This window comes from Oryctolagus cuniculus, chromosome 7 (assembly GCF_051225735.1).
Source record: "Oryctolagus cuniculus isolate XC-2025 breed Fujian yellow rabbit chromosome 7, ASM5122573v1, whole genome shotgun sequence".
In the NCBI taxonomy this organism is placed as follows: domain Eukaryota; kingdom Metazoa; phylum Chordata; class Mammalia; order Lagomorpha; family Leporidae; genus Oryctolagus; species Oryctolagus cuniculus.
The window spans coordinates 63,426,910-63,451,588 of record NC_142873.1 but is presented as its reverse complement, the minus strand read 5'-3'; the positions used below and the strand labels follow the sequence as shown (position 1 = coordinate 63,451,588).

Sequence of the window (24,679 nt, the reverse complement as noted above, 5' to 3'; positions counted from 1 at the left end):
TTGAAATCAGCAGCTTTATAGGTAGATAAATTACAGTCAAATGTCTTTTTATTCATCCATAATATGAAATAACTGTTACTGTGCTCAGAATATTCAAGTCCTTATGACCAGTGTATTCTCTTTCCTGTAATTAAGTCTACATGCAGAACCAGAAAATTATCAGCAAGTTGCTTGGTGTGCATGGGATCAGGAAATTTAAATGACTTGCATACTAATAACATCAAGCTTAAACATCCCAACATATCCATCCTACCACAGGGTCAGCCTTCCTAAGGCCAACAGAACGCAGAAGGTCTGGAAGTTTACAGGTTATCAAGCACGCTCCCTGAGACAATGCTAGGACAATACTGCCCCCAGATGTCTCAAGATGCTCCTTTTTCCGGGCTACCACCTTTTGGTTAGCTTGTCCTTCTCTTCCTCAGATTTGTTAATAGAGTAAGCCAAGTTAATGCCACCTCCTCTACTCGGATTATTTATGATTTCACAGCATAATTCTGTGAAGAGATTCTCATTTCCCTCACTTTCATGTTCTTGGGAGACAACACCACATCTCCTATCAACCGCAGTTTGGACCAGCGACCAGGGCTGGAAGGACATTGGAAATAATTCTTTTGGAATACAAATAAATCTGCTGTATGTTTTCTTACCGATCACCTCTCTCTTCTTCAACTGGCATTTTTTGGAGTTTAGAGCTCCCAGTGGCTTCAGTCTAGCTGTAAGAAGATCCCATCACCTACTTGATGGTTTTTTTTTTCTCAAACCATCAATCACAACAATGGTAATTTTACCTCTCAATTTGAAGCACACTGAATCCTTATCCCTTCTGCTTCCTTCTTGATGAAAAGCTGCTGAACTTTCCATTGATTCTCCAAAGGAGTTATGGCTTTCAGCACTGCATTAATCTGCTTCTGATGACCAGGGTATTTAGTTTTGAGATCTCCATCATGTTGACTTGCTTAACTATGTACCCTTTCGTGATTTACCTGGGGAAGGGGTGCAGTAAAAATGTAAAAAGTAGGAAATATCACATCATCTCATTACATAATTCTACCAGATTCTCTTCCCCCTAATAACAACAGAATTCCTTTAAAACAAACACTGAAATTAATGTGGCAATGGGAAGGGCTGCTACAGGAGGAACTAACTACAAAGACCTGTGCAGCAAGCAAGCATCTTATTCTTCAGGCACATGGTGGTGGCATAATACCCTCCTAGGCTCCCTCAACGTGGTGTATTTCTCAGGCCGCCATGACACTCCTATTCTAGAAGAAGCATTAGCACTAAAATCATACAGTGCATCACAGAAACTCGTGGCAAACTCCCGCATACCTGTGCTTCATTTCCTCAGTGTGGGTTTAGCAAAGTATCAGACAGGGACTAGAAACTCCATGCTCTGATGCTGAGTGTAAAAGGGTCAGCTTGGACAAGGCACTCGCATCTCTTTATGCCTTGTCTGTGAAATCAAAGGGCAGAATAAGATGACTTTTAAAATCTCTTTCAGTGCTCAATTTTACATCACTTTTGTGAATTAGCTTATCTAGTATCTTCCTTCATTTTCTGCCTTTTTATCTACCTTTTATCTATTTATCTTTCCCAAGCAATTTTGAGGTTGTTCCAGAGATAGATTGAACCAATGAAGCTTAAACTTCAGGATCCCTCATTGGACTCATTCTGACAAAAAAAAAATCCAGTTTTATATCTCGTTTTATATTTTAATGTTCTTTTTCTTAAAAGGGGCTTTCAGATCTATACACATCTAAACCCCCCAAAAAATATTTACCTACTTCCAGTGTCTTGGCAAAAAAGACAAATATAAATACAAGAATTAAATAGAAGTTGAAAAGGAAGACCAGTGGGAGCCAGCGTTGCAGTGCAGCAGGTTACGCCACCTCTCGTGATGCTGGCATCCTGACATTGGAGCACCAGCTCGAATCCCAGCTGCTCGGCTTCTGATCTGACTCCCAGCTAGTGCACCTGGGAAGGCAACAGAAGGTGGCCCAAGGACATGGGTCCATGCCACCCGTGTGGAGGATCTGGCGGCAGCAGCTGCTGCTTCTTCTCCCCCTTCTCTTTGTCTTTCTCCTTCTCTCTCACTCTGCCTTTCAAATAAATAAGAAAACAAGTGAGTAAGTAAATAATACTTTTAAAAGAAAAGAAGGTATAAGAAAAAGGACACAAAGAAAATAGGCCAAACACTAAACACTATGCAGTTTCCCCAACAGAGCATCAGGTCGAGCCCTGAGCTCTCAGTTGCATGGAAGGTAAAGCAGTGAGGGAAATCTTTACAGTGCGTAAAACTCTTCCTCACAGAATAGGGGAAGTATTCAAAGACAACTAAAACATTCATTAATCCTGAACTCAGAAGCACTTCCGTGGAACATTTCATAAGGGGCAAAACCAAGCTATGCCCCCAAATGATATTCTTACCATAACACAAACCTTCATGGAAACAAGCAATAAATTTTTGCTCAAATGTACATTGAGCAAGTCTTATATGTCAAGCATTGTCCCAGGCAGATACAAGCGATACAAAAACTAAGACTTGGAGTTTGTCCCTCAGAGCCCTCAGGCAAACACGCAAATAATCACAAAAAACAAGTTGATAAATCCATCACAGAGGTCTGTGTCAAGCAATGTGGGGTCACAGAGGAGAGAGCAGTTAATATCAAGGATGCAGAGAAGGAAGGGGAGAAATAATATCTGAGCTCAGATTTCAAGGTAAAAAGAACCCAGCAGCTATCACTTCAAAGGGAATCTTAAGAAAAATCTACCAGCTTTTGCCTAGACAATCTCTTGGAGCACAATGTGACCCCAGTTCCCATGGCATATGGGCAGTCAGTGTTGTAAGACAGAATCTCATTCGCTGATTCATTCCTCAGGGACACCAAAGACACTCCACCTTTCAGGAAATGAGCTGTTGGCATTCATTTCTAGACCTTCCTGTCTTACTTCCTTGAGGGTTTGAAGGATTTCTTATGGCTTCCTTGTAATGTTTTAATGATGTAATGGATTTACTAAATTCTTAAGCTGTCTGAAGAGAACCCACAGCAAGGTATTTGGTTATTAAAATAAGAAGAATTAGGGAATAAACAACCTGTGAAAATATGTTAATGGACATCCCTTGTTGCTTAGAAATTTTCAGTTTCAAAAATCTTTACTTAAATGAGAAGCTTAAAAATCTTTCCTAAGCAATTCACATTTTACAACTGTTGAACAGAAAGTAATTCATCTGGCAGCCCCTCAAAAAACCGTAAGCCACAAGATGAGGAAGAACCTGAATTTTAAACATCCAGTGTTAGGTAATAACATCTTCATGAGGAAAATAGGATCTCATAATGGCCTACTTTGGTGAGGTTTGTGTATTTGGAATGAACATTTCTCTCCTGCGCTGGTATCCTCAAAGGAATAGAAATATTTCTGCATCTTTCTAAAGTATTCAACTGCAGCAAATATTGCATCAGTCTTGCTGGCTTGCTCTCCTTTGTGTCTGATCAAGCACCTTGCATTATGCATGGCCCTCTTATTCCAAATAAGTTTGAAAACACATGAAAAGTCTCTTCCTGCTGTCCTAACTTACATTCTCTTTGACGGATTACAACAGGCAAGCAGTTCCTTGCACTGGAGCAGGATTTTCAATCATGGGGAAATTTGGAGCTCCTGCAATTGATACTAAAATTATGATGCTGCCATTGCACCTCACTCAACAGGGGATTTGAAAAGGGAGGAAAAAAAGATTCAATACCAAATCTCTGCCTTGCTGCAGCTTAGCTAGTCTACTGAAATATCAGGTCAGGAATGTAGTGGTCCTTTGCAGAAATTACACTGAGCTTAAAGTTCAGTTCATGGCATAGGGTAAAAATAGGGGAATGGCTTCCAGCTTTGTCGATACATGATCATAATTAAACTGAATCACTATAAACTCTGAATATTTAAGAGATTTTTGTTATATCTAATAACTGAAATTCCTTCCAATATTTACAAAAATCATAGTAAGCCTTTATTCCTCATTCTCCTCTCCCCACTATTAAATAAGAAAATAATTCTTGATTTTAAAAAATACAAAGAATCTCTGAGCAAGTTACAGTGATTGGTTCATATAAGCAGAGGGTAGTTATTCAAATATAAATATTAAAATAGAAGCTTAATGACTCTTATAGTTACCACCTGTTACTACACTCCAATGATGTAGAAAACAAGCCTGAACAACTCATTAACAGCTATCATTCATTGACTGCCTACCATGCGTCAGACATTTTTATGGATTATCTCATTCAATCCTCACAGCAGCCCTATGCAGTAGATATTATTAGCCCGTTTTTAAATAAGGAAACAAGTTGGGAAGCTAGGGAACTTGCTAACTTCAACACCCAATTGGTTAGTTGTGAAGCACAACTTTCACCATCACATGTTTCTGATATTGCTTCCTGAATTTAGTGGCAAGGCTACAAATCTTTGACCTTTCATTAGCAGTGTCTCATGGTGATTCTTGATGAACCAGCTAAAACAATAATTGTAAAGATGGATATAGCACATAGTACTTGTCATGCAATGTTCTGAGTGCTTTACATTTTTCAATTTATATCATCCTTGCAACAACCCTAACAAGTAGAAAACTGAGCCCCTGCCACCAAGAGCATAAGCAGCACGTCCCAAGTTCACAGAGTCAGGAATAACTTAGGATTCAAAGACAAGTTTCAAACTCAGACAGCCAGGCTTCTATGTCCCTGCTGTTGGCCACAGCACTATATTGCTTGGCTCAGAGTCTTAGTCTGGATACCCAACTAAAATGTCATTTTACCAAGTCCAGCCACACTCTGAAATGGCTCCACTACTTTTGTACAACTCATGAATTAAAATGAAAGCTGAAAAATCAATGAAGTCCATGATCAATATGAACAACCTAATGTATTCCTGAATTATTCTGCTCAATTAAGTTTCTATTACAGAGTTTAATCCACATATTTGACAAGTAAAAGAGGAATAAAAATGATGGTTATGTGAAATTAATCAAATAAAGTGCCAAATGATTTTCAGCAGCTAGCACAAGCATCTCATAGCACACTTTCAAAGATCTATTGCAGATGTGGATATCTTTGTATAGGTCCATACAGTATGTATTTGGTGTCTTATGCCCAGAACATAAACCTAGCTCACTATGTTTTGAACCACATACAAATGTCCATTAACCTTATAGGTAGCCACAAAATGTGTGAGCCTGTCACAAGACTCCCTTACACCAGCTATTGAAGTTGAGCATGATTTCCCAACTCTAAGAACCTCAGAGGTCTAGAATAAAACCAAAATGATTTCAATGCCTAGATATTTGTATATAATTTTTCAGTGTGCTAATTTCCTAATGACCTGAATGTTTTTAAATATGCATTTTCTAAAAGTTTTATACTAATTTAAAGATGTTATAGCTAATTGCTTTTCTTTATTGTTCTCTTTCTCTCCAGGTATCCCCAGTATTTCCAGTATCGGTAGTAAGTAACAAATCACCAAACCAAGTCTAGGCTAGCTTTGCTTTGTTGTTCAGCTCCTCAGATCTATTTTCCCAGAGTCCATTTCTGATGTAATAGAGTATTTTCTTTGTGAATTGCATTTGTATGTTGGTTTTCTGTACAGAAATAGCGAATGCATAGATAAAATAGTTATTTCTGTGTAACTCTTCTGTGGACATGGTGCCACAGCTTTCCTTATTATTGTCGGTCAGTGAAGGCCAGAGGTGCAGTTACTTAGGTGAGCATATCTCATTTACCAAAATATGAATAATCCAATTACCCATACTTAGTAAGAAACAAAGAATTTGAACTCTCTAGGACTAGGTATGCATTTCTAATACAATCTGGAAAAGCAGAAAATGAATACCAATGAATGCCTTGTGCATAATTATTAGGACCCAAGGAAAAAGCCATGAAACCAGGGGGAAGGGGAAGTTTTGTTAATGCGGTAAACTGTTGGTTTTGTGAAGGCCTGAAACAAGCACGTTGTGATCATCTGCCTTTCTGGAAGAATAAAGGAAAAAAGATCATCAGAATGTTCCTTTCTCTCTTAAACTATAATGATCCACATCTTCTTGACCACTTAGGTTTAAGTGTGACAGAGAAGAGATATATATAAAAAAGATGCAGAATTTAGGAGTTAGAGTACTAGAAATTCCTACAAGAAATTTTTAGTAGAAATTCAAGTCATTAAAGAGAAACCCCTGTTACTCCCTCTATTTGTCCAGTATCACTGCAGAGAACATTCTCTCATCTATCATGAAGTAAACTACAGCTCTTTCTCCAGGTGTGACAAATTGGCACTCTGACATCAACCCTGATGTGCCCATTAGGGAAATAACTAATCACTTTTCAGAGCAGAACTTTACATATTTTCATATATTGCACCATTTATGTGTGCAGGCTAAAATATTGCAATAACTTCTGGATAAACTGATCAGAAATAAAGCACTCCAGAAGTGCAATTATGCATTGTAAAAGTCAAGAGAATTTTCACTGCAGTGTACCCTCTCACAGGCTAGCATCATAGGTGCTATGCCAAGCTGGGTGATTGCAGTGTAAATAGCAACAGTTGGAGAATGGCAATACCAAACATCTTCCAACAAGCAACACTCTGATAATTTGGATGAAACAACATTTGCTTCTTATAAATGCACAGTCAGGTCTTCCAAATTATAAATCAACCCAGCTTATTTAAGCTTGTGAATAGACCCAGGCACCAATTTCCTAAGAACTAGATGTGCTAAATGCCATGGAAATCATCTACTTTGCAAATAGAAGTAGTTAGTGTTCATGTCCATTTAGATACTAACCTAATGGTACAGTGTTCTCTGTGATATTATTGGAAAGGCATCTGTTCTACAAACTTAAAAACACAAACCTTCAGTTCAGATAGTCTCGTTTTATTGCTTTAGTATCTACCTTGGCATTTGCCTAACTGTATGAATACCCCATAATGTGCTCCTCTCAGGCCTTGACAATTGCATCCGCGCATGTATCTTAGAGCCAGAAGGAACCAAAAGGAAGCAAGCTGAGACACATCATGGAGGCTGCCATGTGATCTGGCAGGTCAACAGTTTCAGAAATGGATGGATGGAAAAGTAGTTCTTTGGCGCTGGGGTGTGTTTCTGTTCAGAGTGTCAATTGTGTGTTGCATGGACCCTCTGACTGTACTGCTCACTCTACATCTCATTCGGCCGCCTCCACCACATCCGCCATATCTGAGCATCAGCAGATGTTGACCTTTTACACACTCAATCGGGAAATTCCACTTTGGTTTTGCTCTGTTTTATTTTGAATTCAGTGGTGACCTGAAAGGATGCTTTGTTGTGCCTTTGAAAAATGTGTTAACCGTTATTATCAGGAATCCAGGAAATTTAGCTCTTAAAACCTGACAGAAGCCCTCTCACTAGAAGTGATAGTCTGTCCTCTGCTTCCACATGCCTCTGGCTGTTCTGCTTGGAGTGCGATTGGTGTTTTCTCAGATTTCCAGGAAACAGGATGTATGAGCTTCAAGGGGTCACCCACCATCACACATGACTAGCTTGCCTGTTGCTTGGCTTTAAGGTAAAGAGATTTACAAAGAAACCATCAAACATGACTGTATCTTCTGGGCTGCTTTGATGGCATTCACAAGTTCCTTCTTTGTGGGATTATGAGACACTTGTTGAGTGTACTAGTGGATTCCGTTCCTCTCCAAAGGGCAAGAATTCACACATAGTTGACTCACGACCTGTTCTACAGGACATGGGAAAGGGGATTTTCAAGGTGCAAACCAGAGAAGAGGGAACTGCTTGGATTTTTAACTAAGGTTGGTTGTTTGCCAGAGCTTTCCCTTTACCCCAAAGAAGGAATCAATGAATACAATTTCACCTGCTGAACAGGAAGCTACCATTATAACAGAAATAACACTCATTAGATTCACTCTGATCATCAAAGCATTTCTCAAGGAAAATAAATGCTGTATATTACTGATGTAAATTATTGATGTATGTAACCATAAGTGTACATACATATGCAGTACACATAATGGCTAGAGGTTTTGAATATAGATCTCAGAATATCAATGCCTATATTAAGGTTCAAAAGCATGGACAGAGTGGTCATCCTTTCCGTTCATCTGCTACAAATATTTTTGAAACAAAATTCCCATTAAGGTCATTTGTACCTGCTGTTGTCTATCTATTAGGAAATAGGTTTCCTAATCATCCCAAGGATACTTGATTTAAAACTTTGCCATTTTAATGTGATTTCAGCATGGCTGAAAAGAACTGGTGATATTGTCAGCAATTAATGAATCCCAAAATAGATCTATAGCCAGTTAAGCCTTTTGATCTATGTTTTTACTCTACCTGATGTGTAGTGATTCATTCAAGTTTCTTTTTTTTAATAAAATGTATTATACACTTAAAAGTAAACATTCACAATTTTATCCAAGTGAACATTTGTTGAAGCTGATGATCCAAATTTATTGTTGGCTCGTTGTGGGTGTTTTTTGTTAAAATGATAAACTAATCACTTCCTCCTAACATATATTATCTTGTCCTTAGCCCTGAAGAGCAAATTATTGCACTAATTAGCTTAAACAATATATTAAAAAACAGCATAATTAGAACAGCAAGAATTGGCTGAATGGCAAATAGCTTTGAGTGGATGATTATCACTTTTTATAAAAGCAGGTCAAGGATGAGACAGCGGATAAAGGTGGACTATTCACAAAATGAAAGATCACATCAAGAAAGAACAGTTCAAAAATACTGGAATTTTAAAGTAAATAGAAATACTTCCTCAAATATAAATATTGTGAACCAGATTGTGGGTTATTTCTTTAAATTACTTTCAAAAACTAAAAAAAAATGACATAAAAAGCATAGAATATCAATGAAGGTGTTGGCAGTCCACTCCCCACCCCAAATTAATAAGTTTGAAGTGAAAGTTCCCTTAAGGGAAACATTGCATTTTCTTGTTTACTCATATAATGCACGTTGGTTTCATCACAGACTTAAAAATTAGTTTCTAATTTTATTTAATTGGCAGGACAATTAAACAGAGAAGTACTACCTGCAGGGATCCATCAGCCTGTTGAGCAAGCCCAGAGATGTTTTCATACTTGAAAACATTTGATGCCAGTTGGAGACCTTGTACAACTTGTTTTCCATACAGCATCCAAATATTTTTTGTAGTACCAATTTATTGTAGAAAACTGGATTGTAAGGAAAATAACAAGGTTAATCATTTTCCCACCCAAGGGTTATTAGTAATCGTGTTCATGCTATCTGGAGAGCTGTAATATACATTTGTTTCTCCTTTTCCTTTGCTTTAATACTTCTAAATCCCCCAAATAAAAGTTTTATTTGAATTGCCCTTTAACTAATTAGGTTTTATATAACAAGGAAACAAATATCAGGCTAGTGTAGCAATATGGCAAATTGCATGGTGTGCTACATTAATTTTGAACTGTTTGCTGATGTTCTAGAAAGCAAGCTAATGTCCCAGGTGAAGTGCTTTTGGGACTGTTTTATCACGGACCCAGTATCCTCATCACAAATTCATTTCATATTTGTGTAACTAGCATTTCACTTTCATGAAACACCTTTGTGGCTACCCTAAAATTGAATGAACATTAGGACATAGCTGCCTCTTTAATCCTCAAAGGCAAATCAAATTTCCCAATGTACAAGTGGGAAAGACTTTCCTACTTAAAAAAAATCCAAGAGATTTACTAATCTTTCTTGACCACAGCAGCCCCCCTTGAGAATATTGACTGTGTATTAACCTCTTCCCAGGTGAATGTCAAGCCACTTTTTAAGTGTGAGCTGATATCTCTGTCTTTGCTAATTATTTCTGTGGGGTCATGAAGTACCTAGATGAGCTGAAGATTTGTCAAGTTCTCCCAAAGGACCACCAATGAAATTCTGCATATGTTATCTGTGAATTCCCACACTATAGCAGTCGCTTCAAGGTATATCAGTTGAAGTCTTCTTGGACTATCAGTGGAGGACTATCCAACTAACTACTCTACTCCTGAGAAAAATTCAAGGTTTTTGCTTGGAATTGTAAGGAGATGGTTCCATGCAGCTCCTGAAAGCCACTTTACAAACCCCAACTCTTAAGTCCCAGAGTGGCCACGAAACATGCCCAATATACAGCCAGGAATGCCTCTCCAACTCCAAAGGCTACACTCAACATTTAACCAAGGAGAAGAGATTAGAAAAGGAAGATCCTAGATTTATTGACTGCTACCCCAGACTCTTTCCAATCCACTACACTGCAATTTAAAGGATCTTTCCATATCCACACTGACTTGTTTTTGTACAGGTAACTACAGAGTCCTGGAGAAAAATAGAAGCTCATTTTCCAGTACGTTGCTGTGTTGTCATCATCAGAACTTACAAGCATAGATTCTTGGAGGGTGGGGGATTGTGATCCTCCCTCTCCCATCAAAATATGCCCTTCTACCAAACACCTTCAAACTACTAGGGAAGAGGAGAAATGTTTAAATGTCAGACACACCATAAAACATGAAAAAGTCCCCAAAATTATCTATACAAGATGTGAAACATGCTTGCACATGTTCTATGACAGTCAATCAAACTGTTTCCTTTATTGACATAGTTGTGCATAGCAAGTTAAACTCTATGTGCCATTTCAAAGAGAGACCTATCAGGATCACATTAAACTCTCTCTTTACCCTTGGATAAATGATGTGCTTCTGAGAGTAGGCAGCAAGCTGTGAAGATGGTAAAATTACCTCCAAGGCTCCAGAGTTTTCTCCTGGAGAGCGTTGGGTTTCTTATAGATTTCTTTCTAGGCAACAGTAATGCTATTTCCATATTCCTTGAGAAATCACAGCAATGGCTGTGATTTTTATCTCCATCTGACACTCTCCTCCAATGCCTGGAAGAAGGCAGAGTTTTAATGAAGACTCTCTCTTGCCTCCTTTCAGTGTTAACTTTTCATGTCATGATGGTGCCCTGTTTCTCACAAGGTGCTGTGCTTTAGAAGCACAAAAAAATTACATAGATAGTGTTGTTAGGAAAGTTAAAGAGCAGCTCATCCAACTTCATCATTTGAGAAGGTGACAAAGACTTCCTTGGGCTGTAAAGCACCTGGGCAGTAGCTGGAGCAGGATTCCAGCTCAGTGTCCACTTTCCAAACCAGGATTCTTTACAATCTACCATGACATTAGAATTCACCCTCTCATTGCTTCTTGGCCTTTTGGCTAAGATCAAGTGTAGAATTCACCCTCTCATGTTTAAATGCCTAAAGCATGAGATAGTGGTAGACTAAAAACTATAAACTTTCCCTTTTGTAGGGAACCATGATCATATTTTATTCTATCCTTAGAGCTGTCCAGCATGCTTAGTGAATACTATGTGTGGTGGAAGACAACTTAATATTCTAAAGCAACCCTACCTCTAAAGCTTTCTTGATATAAATAAAATGGTTTCTGCTTTCTGCTTCAAGCTTGCTTTTCAGCTTGATTCACTATGGCGTGAGCACTAGCTGGCCGGGTTTAGCAATTCTAACATGGTTCCCTCCAATTTACAGTGTAGAGAGTTTTCCTTCGGGCTCAGAGGAGAAAAAAAAATTTTTTTCTCCTAGGACTTCATTTTTATAACAGGAATCTCAGTTTTTCTGATTCATGAAAATGGATTTCAAGTATCTCCAATAAATTGCCGTATAACAGTTTCCGAGGAGTTCTTAACAACAAGAACAAAATTTAAAGGAAATATGTAGCAGATTATTAGTCTACACTGATGTGATTCTAAAAACTCAGAAATTAACATTTTTGTATCTTTAAAGGTTAAAAATAAAATGTTTCCCACAGTATTTAAAATAATTTCTATTGTTTTCTAAGCAGTAAAGTTAATTGATATCTCCCATAGAACTAGCTTATTCCCTAAAGTAAACCAGATCTTAAGTAAATGTTTTTGCATATCAAAATCACTTGCTTTGGGAACAATTAAGATTGCAAAGAAATAGAGGGAGCTCATTATTTTCCCTACTTCAAGTCAGTCAGAACTGTTTATACCACAGTAATATGATTTTTATTACGACCATAACCACAAATAGAGTAAGAGCTATCATTTATTGAATACTCACTACAAGGCCAAGCATTAATTCATTCACTCTTGACAACAACTAGAAGCAAGTCATTGTCATTACTTGCATTTTACACATGAGAAAATTATGTACAAAAAGTTAAGGAACTTGTCCAAGTGCTGAGGTCTATTTACATGCACTATGTCTTAAATAAGTTTCTCTTAAGTAGGTACTTGGGTTTTCAAATTACGTCTATGGAAATCCTTAAAAGTAACAACAGAATAACTGCATCTAATGGGTCTTTAAGATACTATGTTAATTTTTGAAGGGACAGTTGAAAGGTATGTAATTTTGATCTCCATATTCCATACATAGGCAGCTCAGTTAAGGAGATCAAGATAAATTTGGCTTATTTACCCAGATGAATGAGACCAGAATCTGTTTCCATAAAACATTATCCATGAATGGCTGGCCATGTACAAACATAACGTTCATCCCTTTCATCTCCTTGAGAATAATTCCTCAACTCCAGTTTGGATTTCACCATGCCAGTTGAAAGGTCCACAGTAGAGGCATACGGCCTCACCCTACACACAGGGAGCTCTCCAGAAGGCATATGCAGAAGTGGTTAAATGCTAAAGCTTGCCTCCACGACTCTTTGCGTTGTAGCAAATTATCTTCACATTGGCCCAGAGACTTATCCTACTTTTGCAAACAGAAATGATACCTCAAAGAGGCAATACCAATACTTTTTTTCCTATTTACAATTTTATTCTTACTTAAAACAAGTAGCCTATTGGCTAGCTAGGAATTCTCATATTTTTCTACAAAGACTCTCTTTGGATAAGAATATGTTGAGACAGAATTTGTCTCAATTATGCTATTAAGATAGGCTCCAATGTCCCTAATTTATTTCTGGGAATTCAACACTTGTTAGTAATATTTGTTGAATATTTCCTACATGCCAGTAATTACAAAAGTAAAATGAAAGTAATTGATACATTTAAGTTGATTGCTTACTGGGCCTGGCAATTTTAAAACAAAATAAATGCTTTTTAAATGCACATGAAACAGTAAGTTTAAAAATCTTGTGATGACCAAATATTCAAATGTGTATGGGCAGTTTCACAATATAGGAGTTTAAGGGCCACACATTTCAATACCCAGTTTCTCAAGTCAATATTTTTCCTCTCAAGGAACATGTAGAACACACACAATTTTGTCCCACTGGAGAGATATAGATATAGATACAGATATAGATACAGATATAGATATAAACGTATAGATATAGATATATAGATACAGATGTAGATTACATCAGGACCTCCATATAACTGCCAGTAGTTCTCAGTTTAAATATTTCAGAAAGGTTAGGCATCCTACATAAAAAAAAAATTGAAAATTATATTCCCAGGCAAAAACAAGGGCTTCCCCAGCCCAAGAAAATATCTTATGTACAGACGAATTTTCATTCTAGATAGGTAAAAGTTTGCAACTAAAGTGTGTATCTTGAAAATTCCATGCAAGTCAACTGGTTTTAACAATTCAAAAGCAGAATGACTAACATTAATTTTTAAAATACATATGATTCTTAAAGTAGAATCTCAACATCCTCAGGAAAAAACCATAAAACACTAAGAAAACAGCTATATAAAATGTAGACATAAATAAATATTTAACAGAATATGGAACAATAAAATTTAATTTATGGTGTTAATTTTTTCTGAACTCATTTCTGTACTGATTTAATATGAATTATTGTCTTAAGTTTCTTGGGGAAGCTTAGCAAAATAACAAGTCATATGATTTCATTCATATCACAGAGACAAACACATCACTAAATAGTTGTGTTGAACTTACAAACATGACCACCCCTTACAAGCTCTTTCCTCCACTACAGAAAAAGGTGGAGGAAAGTATTCCACTGAACTAAGATTGCATTAATTTGATGTTAGTAATACATAGGTAAATGTGTTTTATATAAAATCATACCAATAATTTGAAATATCTTTAAATAAACAACTTCTAGGGATAATATTAATACCTTCAAAATGGAAATTTATAGTTTTCCAAAGTTAATCATGAAAGATCAGGTCAGCTTGTTCTATAACTCACTATTTACTGCTCATCAAAATGCTCAAATGAAAAAGCAACACTCAGTCAATCATTTGCATGCTTTGTCAACATGTTACCAAATATATTTAGTGACACCTGAATGCACATATGGAAAACTGTTACATGTATATATTTTTTCTTCTGAAATTTTGATAGATTCGGTAACACTAATATTAAGATTTTCTTTACCTCTCTGTATGCATGCATAATAGCAGAACCAAGCAGAGCAACAGCTCTCGTAGAGCTGGAAGATCTAGCAGCTCTGTTAGATCAGCTTTTCTAACAAATATTAAATAGCCAAAGTTACGCTGAAAGTCTCATGTCTAGCAAGGTTATTATTTGCTGCAATCTAATTATGGAGAAAACAATCTGTTAACACCTATTTGTAGTAGCTCACCACTTGATACAAACTTCACAATTGCCAGATATTCACTAAAACCCCTTTACAAGGATTTCCTCATCTTCAAGGAGATCCTGTCTGATTAGGGAGACAAAAAACCAGATCTATAAAGCTTTAACTAGCAATATTAAAACTTAAGTCCATCCACTTATCAGTGAGAAATCAGGAGCAGTGACAGGAACATGCTCCAGGAGTTGGAGTAAGAGCTGTCCTTGTGTTACTTATAGTCAGGTTTTCTTTTTTTCATAATGGTGGATCCAAGAAAAAAATGCTATAAATTCTCACACTATGCTTTTAATTATTTCTTTATAGGAACCAATAACTAGGAACTTATTTTGAGGTTAAAGCATCATGAAAGCATACATACCTATACATACAAACCTTAGACATGAACTGGAATCACCTTGGATTATTCTCTATAAATTAGAACCACCAGTAATCTGTAATCCCTCTTTTCCGCTTCGAGAAATTGCCATGTAAAAATAGGAAATAGATTTACTTAGTTTTAGAGATAGTGGCTCACACTTAAAACATGCCCCCAAAGAATCTCTCAAGAGAGACTAATGCAACCAGTTCATATCTGTAAATATAAACTGAAGAGAATGGAATCCTCAACTGAGAAATTATTTCTTCAATGTTATCTTCTGGTTTCAGGCACCAGCTTTACATAATGGTTTGGATTGCTGAAATCCCTATTTGGTTATTTGTGTAAAAACACTCTACCTTAATTTCAAAAGTAAATGCATAGCTTTGTTAGGGATGTGGCTATATATTTAATGTCCATTCAATGTTTTGGGAATCATCAATTGCTTGCTCTTGTTTAGTGTGGGAGTCATGTTTTGTTTAAGTGCATCACAGCCAAGATAAAGAGCAGATGTGTGGTTTGTGTCTTTGTCCATATAATTTTCTGTTTAAACCAAATGACATAGCTGAAAATAACATGCCCTGATTTTTCCTGATGCATGCAGCTCCTCCCAAGTTTAATAGGATATGGCCGAATATTTCTTCCCTTGAGGTTTCTAACCCAAAACAAGGTAGGAGCATGTGAAATTCCTACTGATAATAAACCTCCACATGTTTGAAAGAAAAACCCATATACCACTTTTTGGCACTAAATAAGAACATTATCATGAATGCCATGTCTTTTAAAGAATCATAATTGGACTCTTTTTTTTCTAAGATGAAAAATGTCCCAGAAATATTGGGATGAAACATGGAGAAAAATTTTACTTGGGGTAAAAGTTATAACCCCTCTGCCAAATTTACACTGAACATCAGTCAGTGCAAAGAGAAGCTTAGAGTTCTACTTCCATCGCAGTGTGGAGTATAAATAAATTTTTAAAAGCTTGTGAGTGACATAGGTGTCCTTCCACTATCTTTCTGTTACTTTCTTAAATAAACCGACTGGTACTTCAGTTGTTTGGAGGGTCTGGGAAAATACATAAAAGCAGTATTGTGATGTAGGTTTTCCTGTAACTCCATGCTGACTTGCAAAAATTTGGATTGCCACCACCCCACCCCAACTACAGCACAGTAAATTTTCTTTGTTGGAACTCTTCCCTTTTATTCACATTCATGTCTACTGGCACTAACAACAATCTGTTTTCTGTCTGTCCTTAGAGCAGTTAGGTATTTTCTGATTTCTAATGTCACCAAAACAGAAAAGAAAAGGAAAGAGGAAACTTACTGAGAGTAGAAGAAACAGAACTGTAAAAACTGGACAATAAACTTTATAAATGCAGTGCAATGTTAATTCACATGAACATCTAGACTAAATATGTACATACATATAGTCATGCATAAATAGGTGTTTTCACTTTAATATAGAGTTGTGTCCTTCTGCCTTCTTCCTTCTCCCAAAAAAAAAAAAAAAATGAAGAAAAGGCACATCTTTGGCTTCCACCTTCCTTAGTTATATACAGGATGTTCCTTTTACACGTTAATGAATACAGATGGAGGAGGAAATGAGCAAAAGGAGGAACCAGGAAATAGCTGCTAAGCAAAACAAAATATATTAGCAATTTGTTGAGGAGTCAAATTGGAAGGGCTGCATTTTCAGTCCTTGATCAGAGTGATGAAATCGAGACTGTCCTAGATACATACATTACTAGCAAATAGAATTATCTTAATCATCTGCTCCAAATGAATTTTTTCAAGTTTCTGCATACATATGTGGAAGAAGAAATACAGATCAAGCTCACCCCTATTAGTATAATTCTATAAGGATCCAGGGGAGGTTTAGTGGCTTTATTCTTTGGTAAATTCAATGAGAGCATCTTCAGTGAAATGTTGCTGAGTATTTCCCATTGAATCTCATAGCTCAACAAATTATACAAGATAGAATCTAAGACTGAACACTTCTCACAGTGAGTTTTGAGATGAACAAGATTATTCATTGTTCAATACCTGAAATAGATCCATTTAATTATTTTGCTATGTTTTCTGTGGGTGTCACAGGACAAAAAGCTTTCAGAAATATCCTTAGGTAATGTAAGTTGCACTCTTTTAGAATGTGGATGAGCTCAAATGAATCTGTTTAAGAAAAAACACGGTTGAATAAAGTGTTTGAACTTGAAATTTTAGTAAAAGGTGCACTTTGTAGTAGAGGCCAGTTCTGTGTCATCATAATTTATCCTGTCAACATCTATAAAGAACATCAGGCTCTATTCTGGTATTGCTATTTTCACAGCAATAATTGTGAATAATTGGAAAAGAAATGGCAGGCACACTCAGGGAGAAAATCCCATCATTAAGAAACTGATATCTTCACAAAGTCAATAAATTTGAGAAGACATCAATTCTTGAAGGTACATATGTTCAAGATGACTCTGAGGCCAAGACTCAATGCTGCTGAATGACCATTGTGACTAGGTTTAATGGTATCTCATCAGTTCAACAGAGATAATTTAGCTGGCTTATATAGAAACAGACTTGTGACACACAGTGCCATGGTGAATTGAGGCAATGATATTACTCATAACTCAACAGGACAGCTACCATTTTAAAAGAGGGACAGTGGAGATCTTCATATCCATATTGTTTTGAGAACAATTTTTGCTTAACTGAATTCTTAATTTAAGTGATAATTATCTTTTCCTCTGATATAAAAATTCTAAACTTTTTCACTGAAGATGTCGAACCATTTCTAGCCAAATATGAGCCTTTCTTTGCTTTGTAATTGAAACAAAGGCACATAAACAACACACACCAATAGTCTCCTCACTTAGGGCTACTTTTAAAGTTGGTTGTTGATGTTATTGCAGTTTGAACCTTTCGCTGTTGTTTCTAATTTGCTGTTCATTCTCTTAAACCTATCCAGTTGCTCCCAAATTAGCTTTGTCAACAGTTTCTTCTGTTCAAGTTGCAAACCACAAGAGAGGTAGGAATTCTTGGATTCATACAGTGATTTCATGGTGTTATGTGTTGTGAAACATTGCACTGTATGAATCTGGAATATCTGTGAAGTGTACCCATCAGCCTATTGGTGAGGCATGTTGACTGATACCAATCAATGCATCAAATGGTACTGAGAATGTCATCTGTAAGAAAAAATATGCTTCCCTCTGAAATATGACTGTAATTTTAAAACACTGCAATATTTGTTTTCTGAAAGATTAATGTGTGAATTAAAAGTGATAAGAATCTAGGTTCCTATTTAGACCATGAATGTCTACACTAACATAGATATTTATTTGCTTTGGAAGTAAAGAAACTCACCAAGAATGAGTTTCAAGGATGCTTTTCATGAGGCCAGGAGGGCAGGGTCCATGTTCGGTGTCCCTTTCACTTTGTGACAAATGAAACACTTTGGAATTTTTGAGCCCAAACACCATTTTGAATGAATTTGAAAAATACCAGTGAAGATCTACACTGGGTTAATTTTTTACTATGATATGAAAATAATAATTACATCACTTTCTTTGAATGAAAGCAAGCAGTATCTCATCTGTGACTCCTGAATGGCCCATTCCAGCTAGCATCTGTCATTCACAGACCGAAGATTTTTCAGGAAACATAAAGACTCCTGTTTTCATTTCATCATTTTCCTTTAAATGTCCTGTGTGACAGGTGTGTCTTGTTTTCCACCCTTGACTGTTGGGCATATGTTGTTCTCTTGGTTGGTTTTTCTCTTTCCCCATGAAACACCTCTTACAAAGGGATAGATTTATTAATGAAATCTGAACTTAGTTTGACCCTCTTAGATTAAAATGACTATAATAGCTTCCTTATTCCTTATTGAGTTTACTCAAGTCATTTCCCAGATTTTAATCAATGTTGTTGAATTTTTCCTTTCTTGGCATATAAAGAAGAGGGGAAAGACGAGGAAGAGGTCAGGACATGAGAAAGAAGAACCTACAGTGCTTTCCCCATATGTGAAACTTCTCACATGTGCTTTTAACAAAGGAACATTGAAGGTGCCCTTTTGAAGGGAATCCAGATGGGTTTGAAATTTTGGCAAATACGTTTTTAGGAACTGAGGAGCTACAAGTTCAGAGGGTAACAAGCAGATTTGTACATGTGATGTGTCATGAGGGCAAGTCTTAAAGCCACAATGGGGATGCCATTCCTCACTACGCTATGCAAATCTACAGAAAGAAACAAGAGGTGAAGAAGGCAGCAAGCAAAAGGGACTGTTACACAATCAGACTCTGTCATGTTGTGTGAAACATGCTGGATATACAAGAGGCCCCTTGACCTGGAATCTGACCCTGCATCAGAGAATCTCTAGTTTCTTGAGGACACTGCACTAATGAGGTCCAAACACATCCCTGGAGGCAGGAAGCAGCCACCTAATGAAGTAGACTTATCAGAAAGAAAAAAAAAAAAAAAAAAAAAAAACACAGTGTCACTGAGCAGTACATGTGGAAGAGCTTCATAGCTGTAGGAGGATGCAAGACAGGGAAATGACCTGGAGAGTGCTGGAGCTTTGTCTTTCCCACCTGTGCGGAGGAAGGCATCACACTGTTAATGCCCCAAAGGGAAATGCTTCTTAAAGGTTTAAGTTTTGTGTTTTTTTTGTTTAGTTTGTTTGTTTGCCGTATATCTAAAATCTCTTTCCCAAATCATTTCTCTTTGAACAAATAAGATACTTTTTTTTAAAGATTTATTTATTTGTCTCAAAGTCAGAGTTAGAGAGAGAGAGAGAGAGAGAGAGGACTTCTATCTGCTGGTTTGTTCCCCTATTAACTTCAATAGCCGGAGCTGAGCCCATCCAAAGCCAGGAATCAGGAGCTTCCTCCAGGTCTCCCACGTGGGTGCAGGGGCCCAAGGACTTAGGCCACTTCTACTGCTTTCCCAGATCATAGCAGAGAGCTGGATCAGAAGTGGAGCAGCCGAGACTCAAACCGGTGCCCATATGTGATGCCGGCACTACAGGCAGTGGCTTTACCTGTTATGCCATAGCACCAGCCACAGTAAGATGAATTTTCTTATTTTTTTTAAAGATTTACTTATTTATTTGAAAGTCAGAGTCACACAGAGAGAGGAGGGGCAGAGAAAGAGAGAGAGGGGGTAAGATAAATTTTCATCAGCTGTAGATTTGAATGAGTTTTCTTCATTTGGTCAAGCACAAGCACACAAAGAAAAGAAATAAAGAGAGAAGGGGGAGAGGAGGAAATGAGAGAGGAAAGGAAGGAAGGAAGGAAGGAAGGAAGGAAGGAAGGAAGGAAGGACGGACGGACCCACCTGTGCTTCATTCAGAATGTTTTATGTTATTTTTACATTGTAGGTGACATAATGTAATTACAGATAACATGGGTAATGGTAAGAAAGAAGACATAAAAGCGAAATTTCTTCTCCTTCCCCCTTCCTAACATTCTTTTTCTTCCATTGTCTTTGTCTATAATTTTTTTAAAAATTTATTTGAAAGGCAGAGTTAGAGAGAGAGGGAGAGGGAGAGGAACACAGAGAGATCTTCCATCAGCTGATTCACTCCCCGGAGAGCTGCAGCATCCAGGGCTGGGCCAGTCCAAAGCTGGGAGCCAGGAGCTTCATCAAGTGCCTCTCATGTGGATACAGGGGCCCACACATTTGGACCATCCTCAGCTGCCTTCCTACGCCAGTAGCAGGGAGCTGGATCTAAAATGGAGCAGCCAGGACTCAAACTGGTGTCCATATGAGATGCCAGTTTCTCAGGCAGTGGCAGTACCCACTACATCACAATGCTGGCCCCCTCCTGCTTCTAAAATACTATCATAACTGCCTCATATGATGTAATGTGTACCATGTAAGTGGTACATACTCAGATATAATATTTCCTTCTTATCTTCCTAGTAGACCAAAAGCACTCAAGGTGCATGTATGGGGTGGGGAGTAGATTTTACCCCCAAGGAGACATTTAACAATGTCTGAAGGTTTGGTGTGGACACCTGGGGGTTGCTACTGTTGCTAATGGTCAAGGTGCTGCTCCTGGTTATCCTACAGTGCACGAACAGCTATACCCAGCAATCATTTGGTCCAAAATGTTAGTAGTTTCAGGGTTAGGAAATTCTTACACTAGACTCTGTGGGACTGAGCCTCATTGATGGTGTCTCCTGCTACATGATTCCCTGTACAGGGTAATACTCCTCAACAACCATGTGTTGCCCATGCCTGTTGTGTAACAACATGCAAATGTAGTTTTGAAGCCCCATTGGCTTTGTTTGTACGACAGTAATAGGATGTTTCTGAACTATATATAGAGTGAGAGATACATATAGCAATGGTCTGCTATGCAAGTTGAGATTTAAAACTCTATAAAACCATAGTGGTTGTGGCTGGTGCTGTTGCATAAAAGGTTAAGTCTCCTCCAGCAGTGTTGGAATCCTTATAGGGGTGCCATTTTAAGTACTGGCTGCTCCACTTCTGATCCAGCTCCCTTCTAATGCACCTGGGAAAGCAGTGGAAGATGCCCCAAGTCCTTGGTCCCCTGCATGCATGTGGGAGACCTAGAAGAAGCTCCTGGCTCCTGGCTTCAGCATGGCCCAGCACTGGACATTGCAGCATTTGGGGAGTGTATCAGTGGATGGAAGATCTCTTTCTCACGTTCTCTCCTCTGTCTGTATATCTGCTTTTCAAATAAAATCTTAAAACATGGCAGTTTTTGTAAATCTGTTTTTTTCTGCCTAAACTGATTTGTGTTTACTTGAATATCCAACTCTTGGCTAATGTAGTCACGAGCTTGATGGGTGGATGTTGTTGTTGTAAATTCTTTGGTGTATGGGATATAGCCCAACTCTCAGGAGTTTCAAATGTGGAGGGGTGGATCTTACCATAGCTTACCTCTTTGTCTTCCTTTGTCTCTCATAGAAAGGCGCTTAGAGGATCCCCATTCATTCACTTAATCGTTCACAACATTTTTTGAGTGTTTTTAGTATCTGCTTTAAGTTATCTGGTTACAGCTATGGACAAAACAGATGGTCTGTCCTCATGTATTTACACTCTAGGCACAGGGGAGGAATTTTTTTAATGTATGTTTCAGGTGTTTTAAATTGTATGAAAAAATATTAAACAGGTTTAAGAAACTGAGGAATTAGAGTGCTTGGGTTTGGGGCCATTATTTAGAGAGTTTTCTTTGAATAGAGACCTAAAAAAGGAAGTGAGGAAGCAAGTCGTGGAGATGCCTGGGGAAGGAGCACTCCTGACAGAGGTGACAGCAAGTTCAAAGGCCCTGGGTTGTGCCTGGCATGTTTGAGGAGCAGCATGGAAGTGCTGTACAGCAAGTGGGGAAGAGAATGATTGCATTGAGCCCACTGGAAAGCCACTAGTCTGACCACTGGGGAATGGGTAAACCCCTCTTTTATTTTATGAAAAAGGAAAGAACTGGGATTGCGAGCAGAGGAGTGTCTGGACCATATGGAAGTTTTGGAGGGATCACTGTGACTGTGGAAAGGAGATTTATCCCAAGGGTGGAAGCCAGGAGAGCAGTTTGGGGACAATGTCAATCCTTCAGGTGGGAGAGGATGGTGCCATTGACTCAGAATGAGTTAGTGAGGATGGTAGGAGGTACTGAGATTCAAAATGTATTTTAAAAGCATTGCCAAGAGTATCTGATTATTTGTGGTAGGGAGTTGGAAAAATAAATTTCAAGAAAAATTCCCAGCATTTTAAGTTTTGAAATTAGAGAAATAAAGTCATCATTTACTGGATGAGAGGCAAGTTTAAGAAAGTAGCCCAAGACCTCAGTTTTGAACAAGTTAAAGTTGAAATCTTTATTAAACATCCAAGTGAAGGTGTTTAAAAAGCAGTGGATACTGTATATGAGTATGAATAATGTCTTAATAAGTAACTCGGGAGATGGTCAGACTAGAAATAAGTATGGAATGATCCACATGTAGATGGTTTTTAAAGTCTTGGAGCTGTGTGATAAACAGGTAAGGTGAATCTAAAGAGCAATGAGGACCTAAGACTAAGCTGTCAGACATTCAAGGAGATGGGGGGTGGGGAGGAGAGAGGGAGGGAGAGGAGAGAGGGAGGGAGGGAGAGAGAGAGAGAAGAGAGGGAGGGAGAGAGAGAAGAGTGAGGGGAGAGAGAGAGAGGGAGGAATGAGGGTGACAGAGATAGAGGGAGGAGAGAGAGAGAGGGGAGAGAGAGAGAGAGAGAGAGAGAGAAAGAGAGAGAGAGAAAGCAATGGGGGATAAGGAAGGAGGAGAATCAAGACAGAGGAATGGCCCAGAACACCTGCTGGTGGAAGGTTGTCTGGCAACCCAGAATGCCAAATTGAGATTTATGACCATGAACAAGAGACTTGTTTCAAATGATTCCAGCTACATGTAGCTGCTGTGGAGAGTAAAATTTAACTGGAATCAGATTTCCCAGGAGACTATAAGGAGGGTGGGGTGTAAATAAAAGAAAGAAGTTCTGAGGCAGGAGCATGGACTCTACACTTTATGAGAAGAGAAGAGAGGTTAGAGAAGTGGAAAATAAATAATTATTCAACTATTGCTTCTTGGCCTTTTGGCTAAGATCAAGAATTATTAAACTACTAATATCATCCCTTCAGTGTCTTAATATGCACCTAAAATTGTATCATTAATAATCATTAATGGGTTCTGTGCCTGTGTTGAAAGACAAATACTAAAGTGTGGTAAATCAACAGAATACTGAAAAATAGTATAGCTATCTACTAATTATATTTGAAATGCCTCACATTTATATCAAGCTTTTGTGTTTTTGAAGTAACTTTCAAAGACCTTTGTCTCATTCAACCTTCTCAAATGTGTCATGGTCAGATAAGGTACTTTTATCAAAGTCTCAGAAGAATCCTGGGAGTCTTAAAGTATCAAGTTTCATTGGTCCATTTTTTCTGGATTATAAAATCCTTTATTTTTTTTTTAAGATTTATTTATTTATTTGAAAGTCAGAGTTACACACCAAGAGAAGGAGAGGCAGAGAGAGGTCTTCCATCCGCTGGTTCACTCCCCAATTAGCTGCAATGGCCAGAACTGAGCCAATCCGAAGCCAGGAGCCAGGAGCTTTCTTCTGGGTCTCCCACACAGGTGCAGAGGCCCAAGTCAGGACTTGGGCCATTGTCTACTGCTTTCCTATGCCATAGCAGAGAGCTGGATAGGAAGTGGATCAGCCAGATCTCGAACCAGCACCCATATTGGATACTGGCACTGCAGGCGGTGGCTTTACTGCACATATCACAGCACCAGCCCCAATCCTTTAATGATGATAAAACATCTTTATCCATATACCTTCCAAATGAGCTCATAGTATTGTAAGTTTAGCTTGGAATTGTTTCTTGTGTAATTATTTAAATTTTCTGATCCAAATGAATAAATTAGTTTTCAAGCAAGACCCATAAATAAATAGCACCACAGAAGTGCATAGTGTTCACTAAACTCAAACAGTAGTAGGCAACAGTGTCACATTGGCATATCTGTGGAGGTTTATGGAATGGGCCTTAAAGTATTGAACTTGGATATTTTACAGGTACATTTTTTCTTAGATAAAGGTTATGAAATGGAGCTGAGCAAATAATACCAGCCATTGGCAGGTCCTACAGGGTCCCTAAAATACCACAAAGGACCCATGTTATGAACTATGAACGTTCTCCGGCCTTGTTCCCCGCATTTCCCCAACATCATGCTTTTGTGCATTCTTCCCTCTGTTCATTTCACCTGAAATGCTCCTT

At 37.9% G+C, this 24,679-nt stretch overlaps 1 protein-coding gene and 1 pseudogene across 4 annotated transcripts in view; both read left to right on the top strand.

Moving 5' to 3' along the window:
* The window catches only part of NTNG1 (netrin G1), a 397,910-nt gene that overhangs the window by 318,510 nt on the left and 54,721 nt on the right, over window positions 1-24,679 (top strand). For all 4 annotated transcript variants that reach the window (XM_089337018.1, XM_051856220.3, XM_002715818.6 and 1 more), the window contains exon 5: window positions 5,457-5,483. In XM_089337018.1, the coding sequence (XP_089193144.1) occupies window positions 5,457-5,483 (27 nt within the window). The remainder of the gene's footprint in view (window positions 1-5,456; window positions 5,484-24,679) is intronic.
* On the top strand, window positions 11,204-11,332 carry LOC149125597 (U2 spliceosomal RNA; annotated as a pseudogene).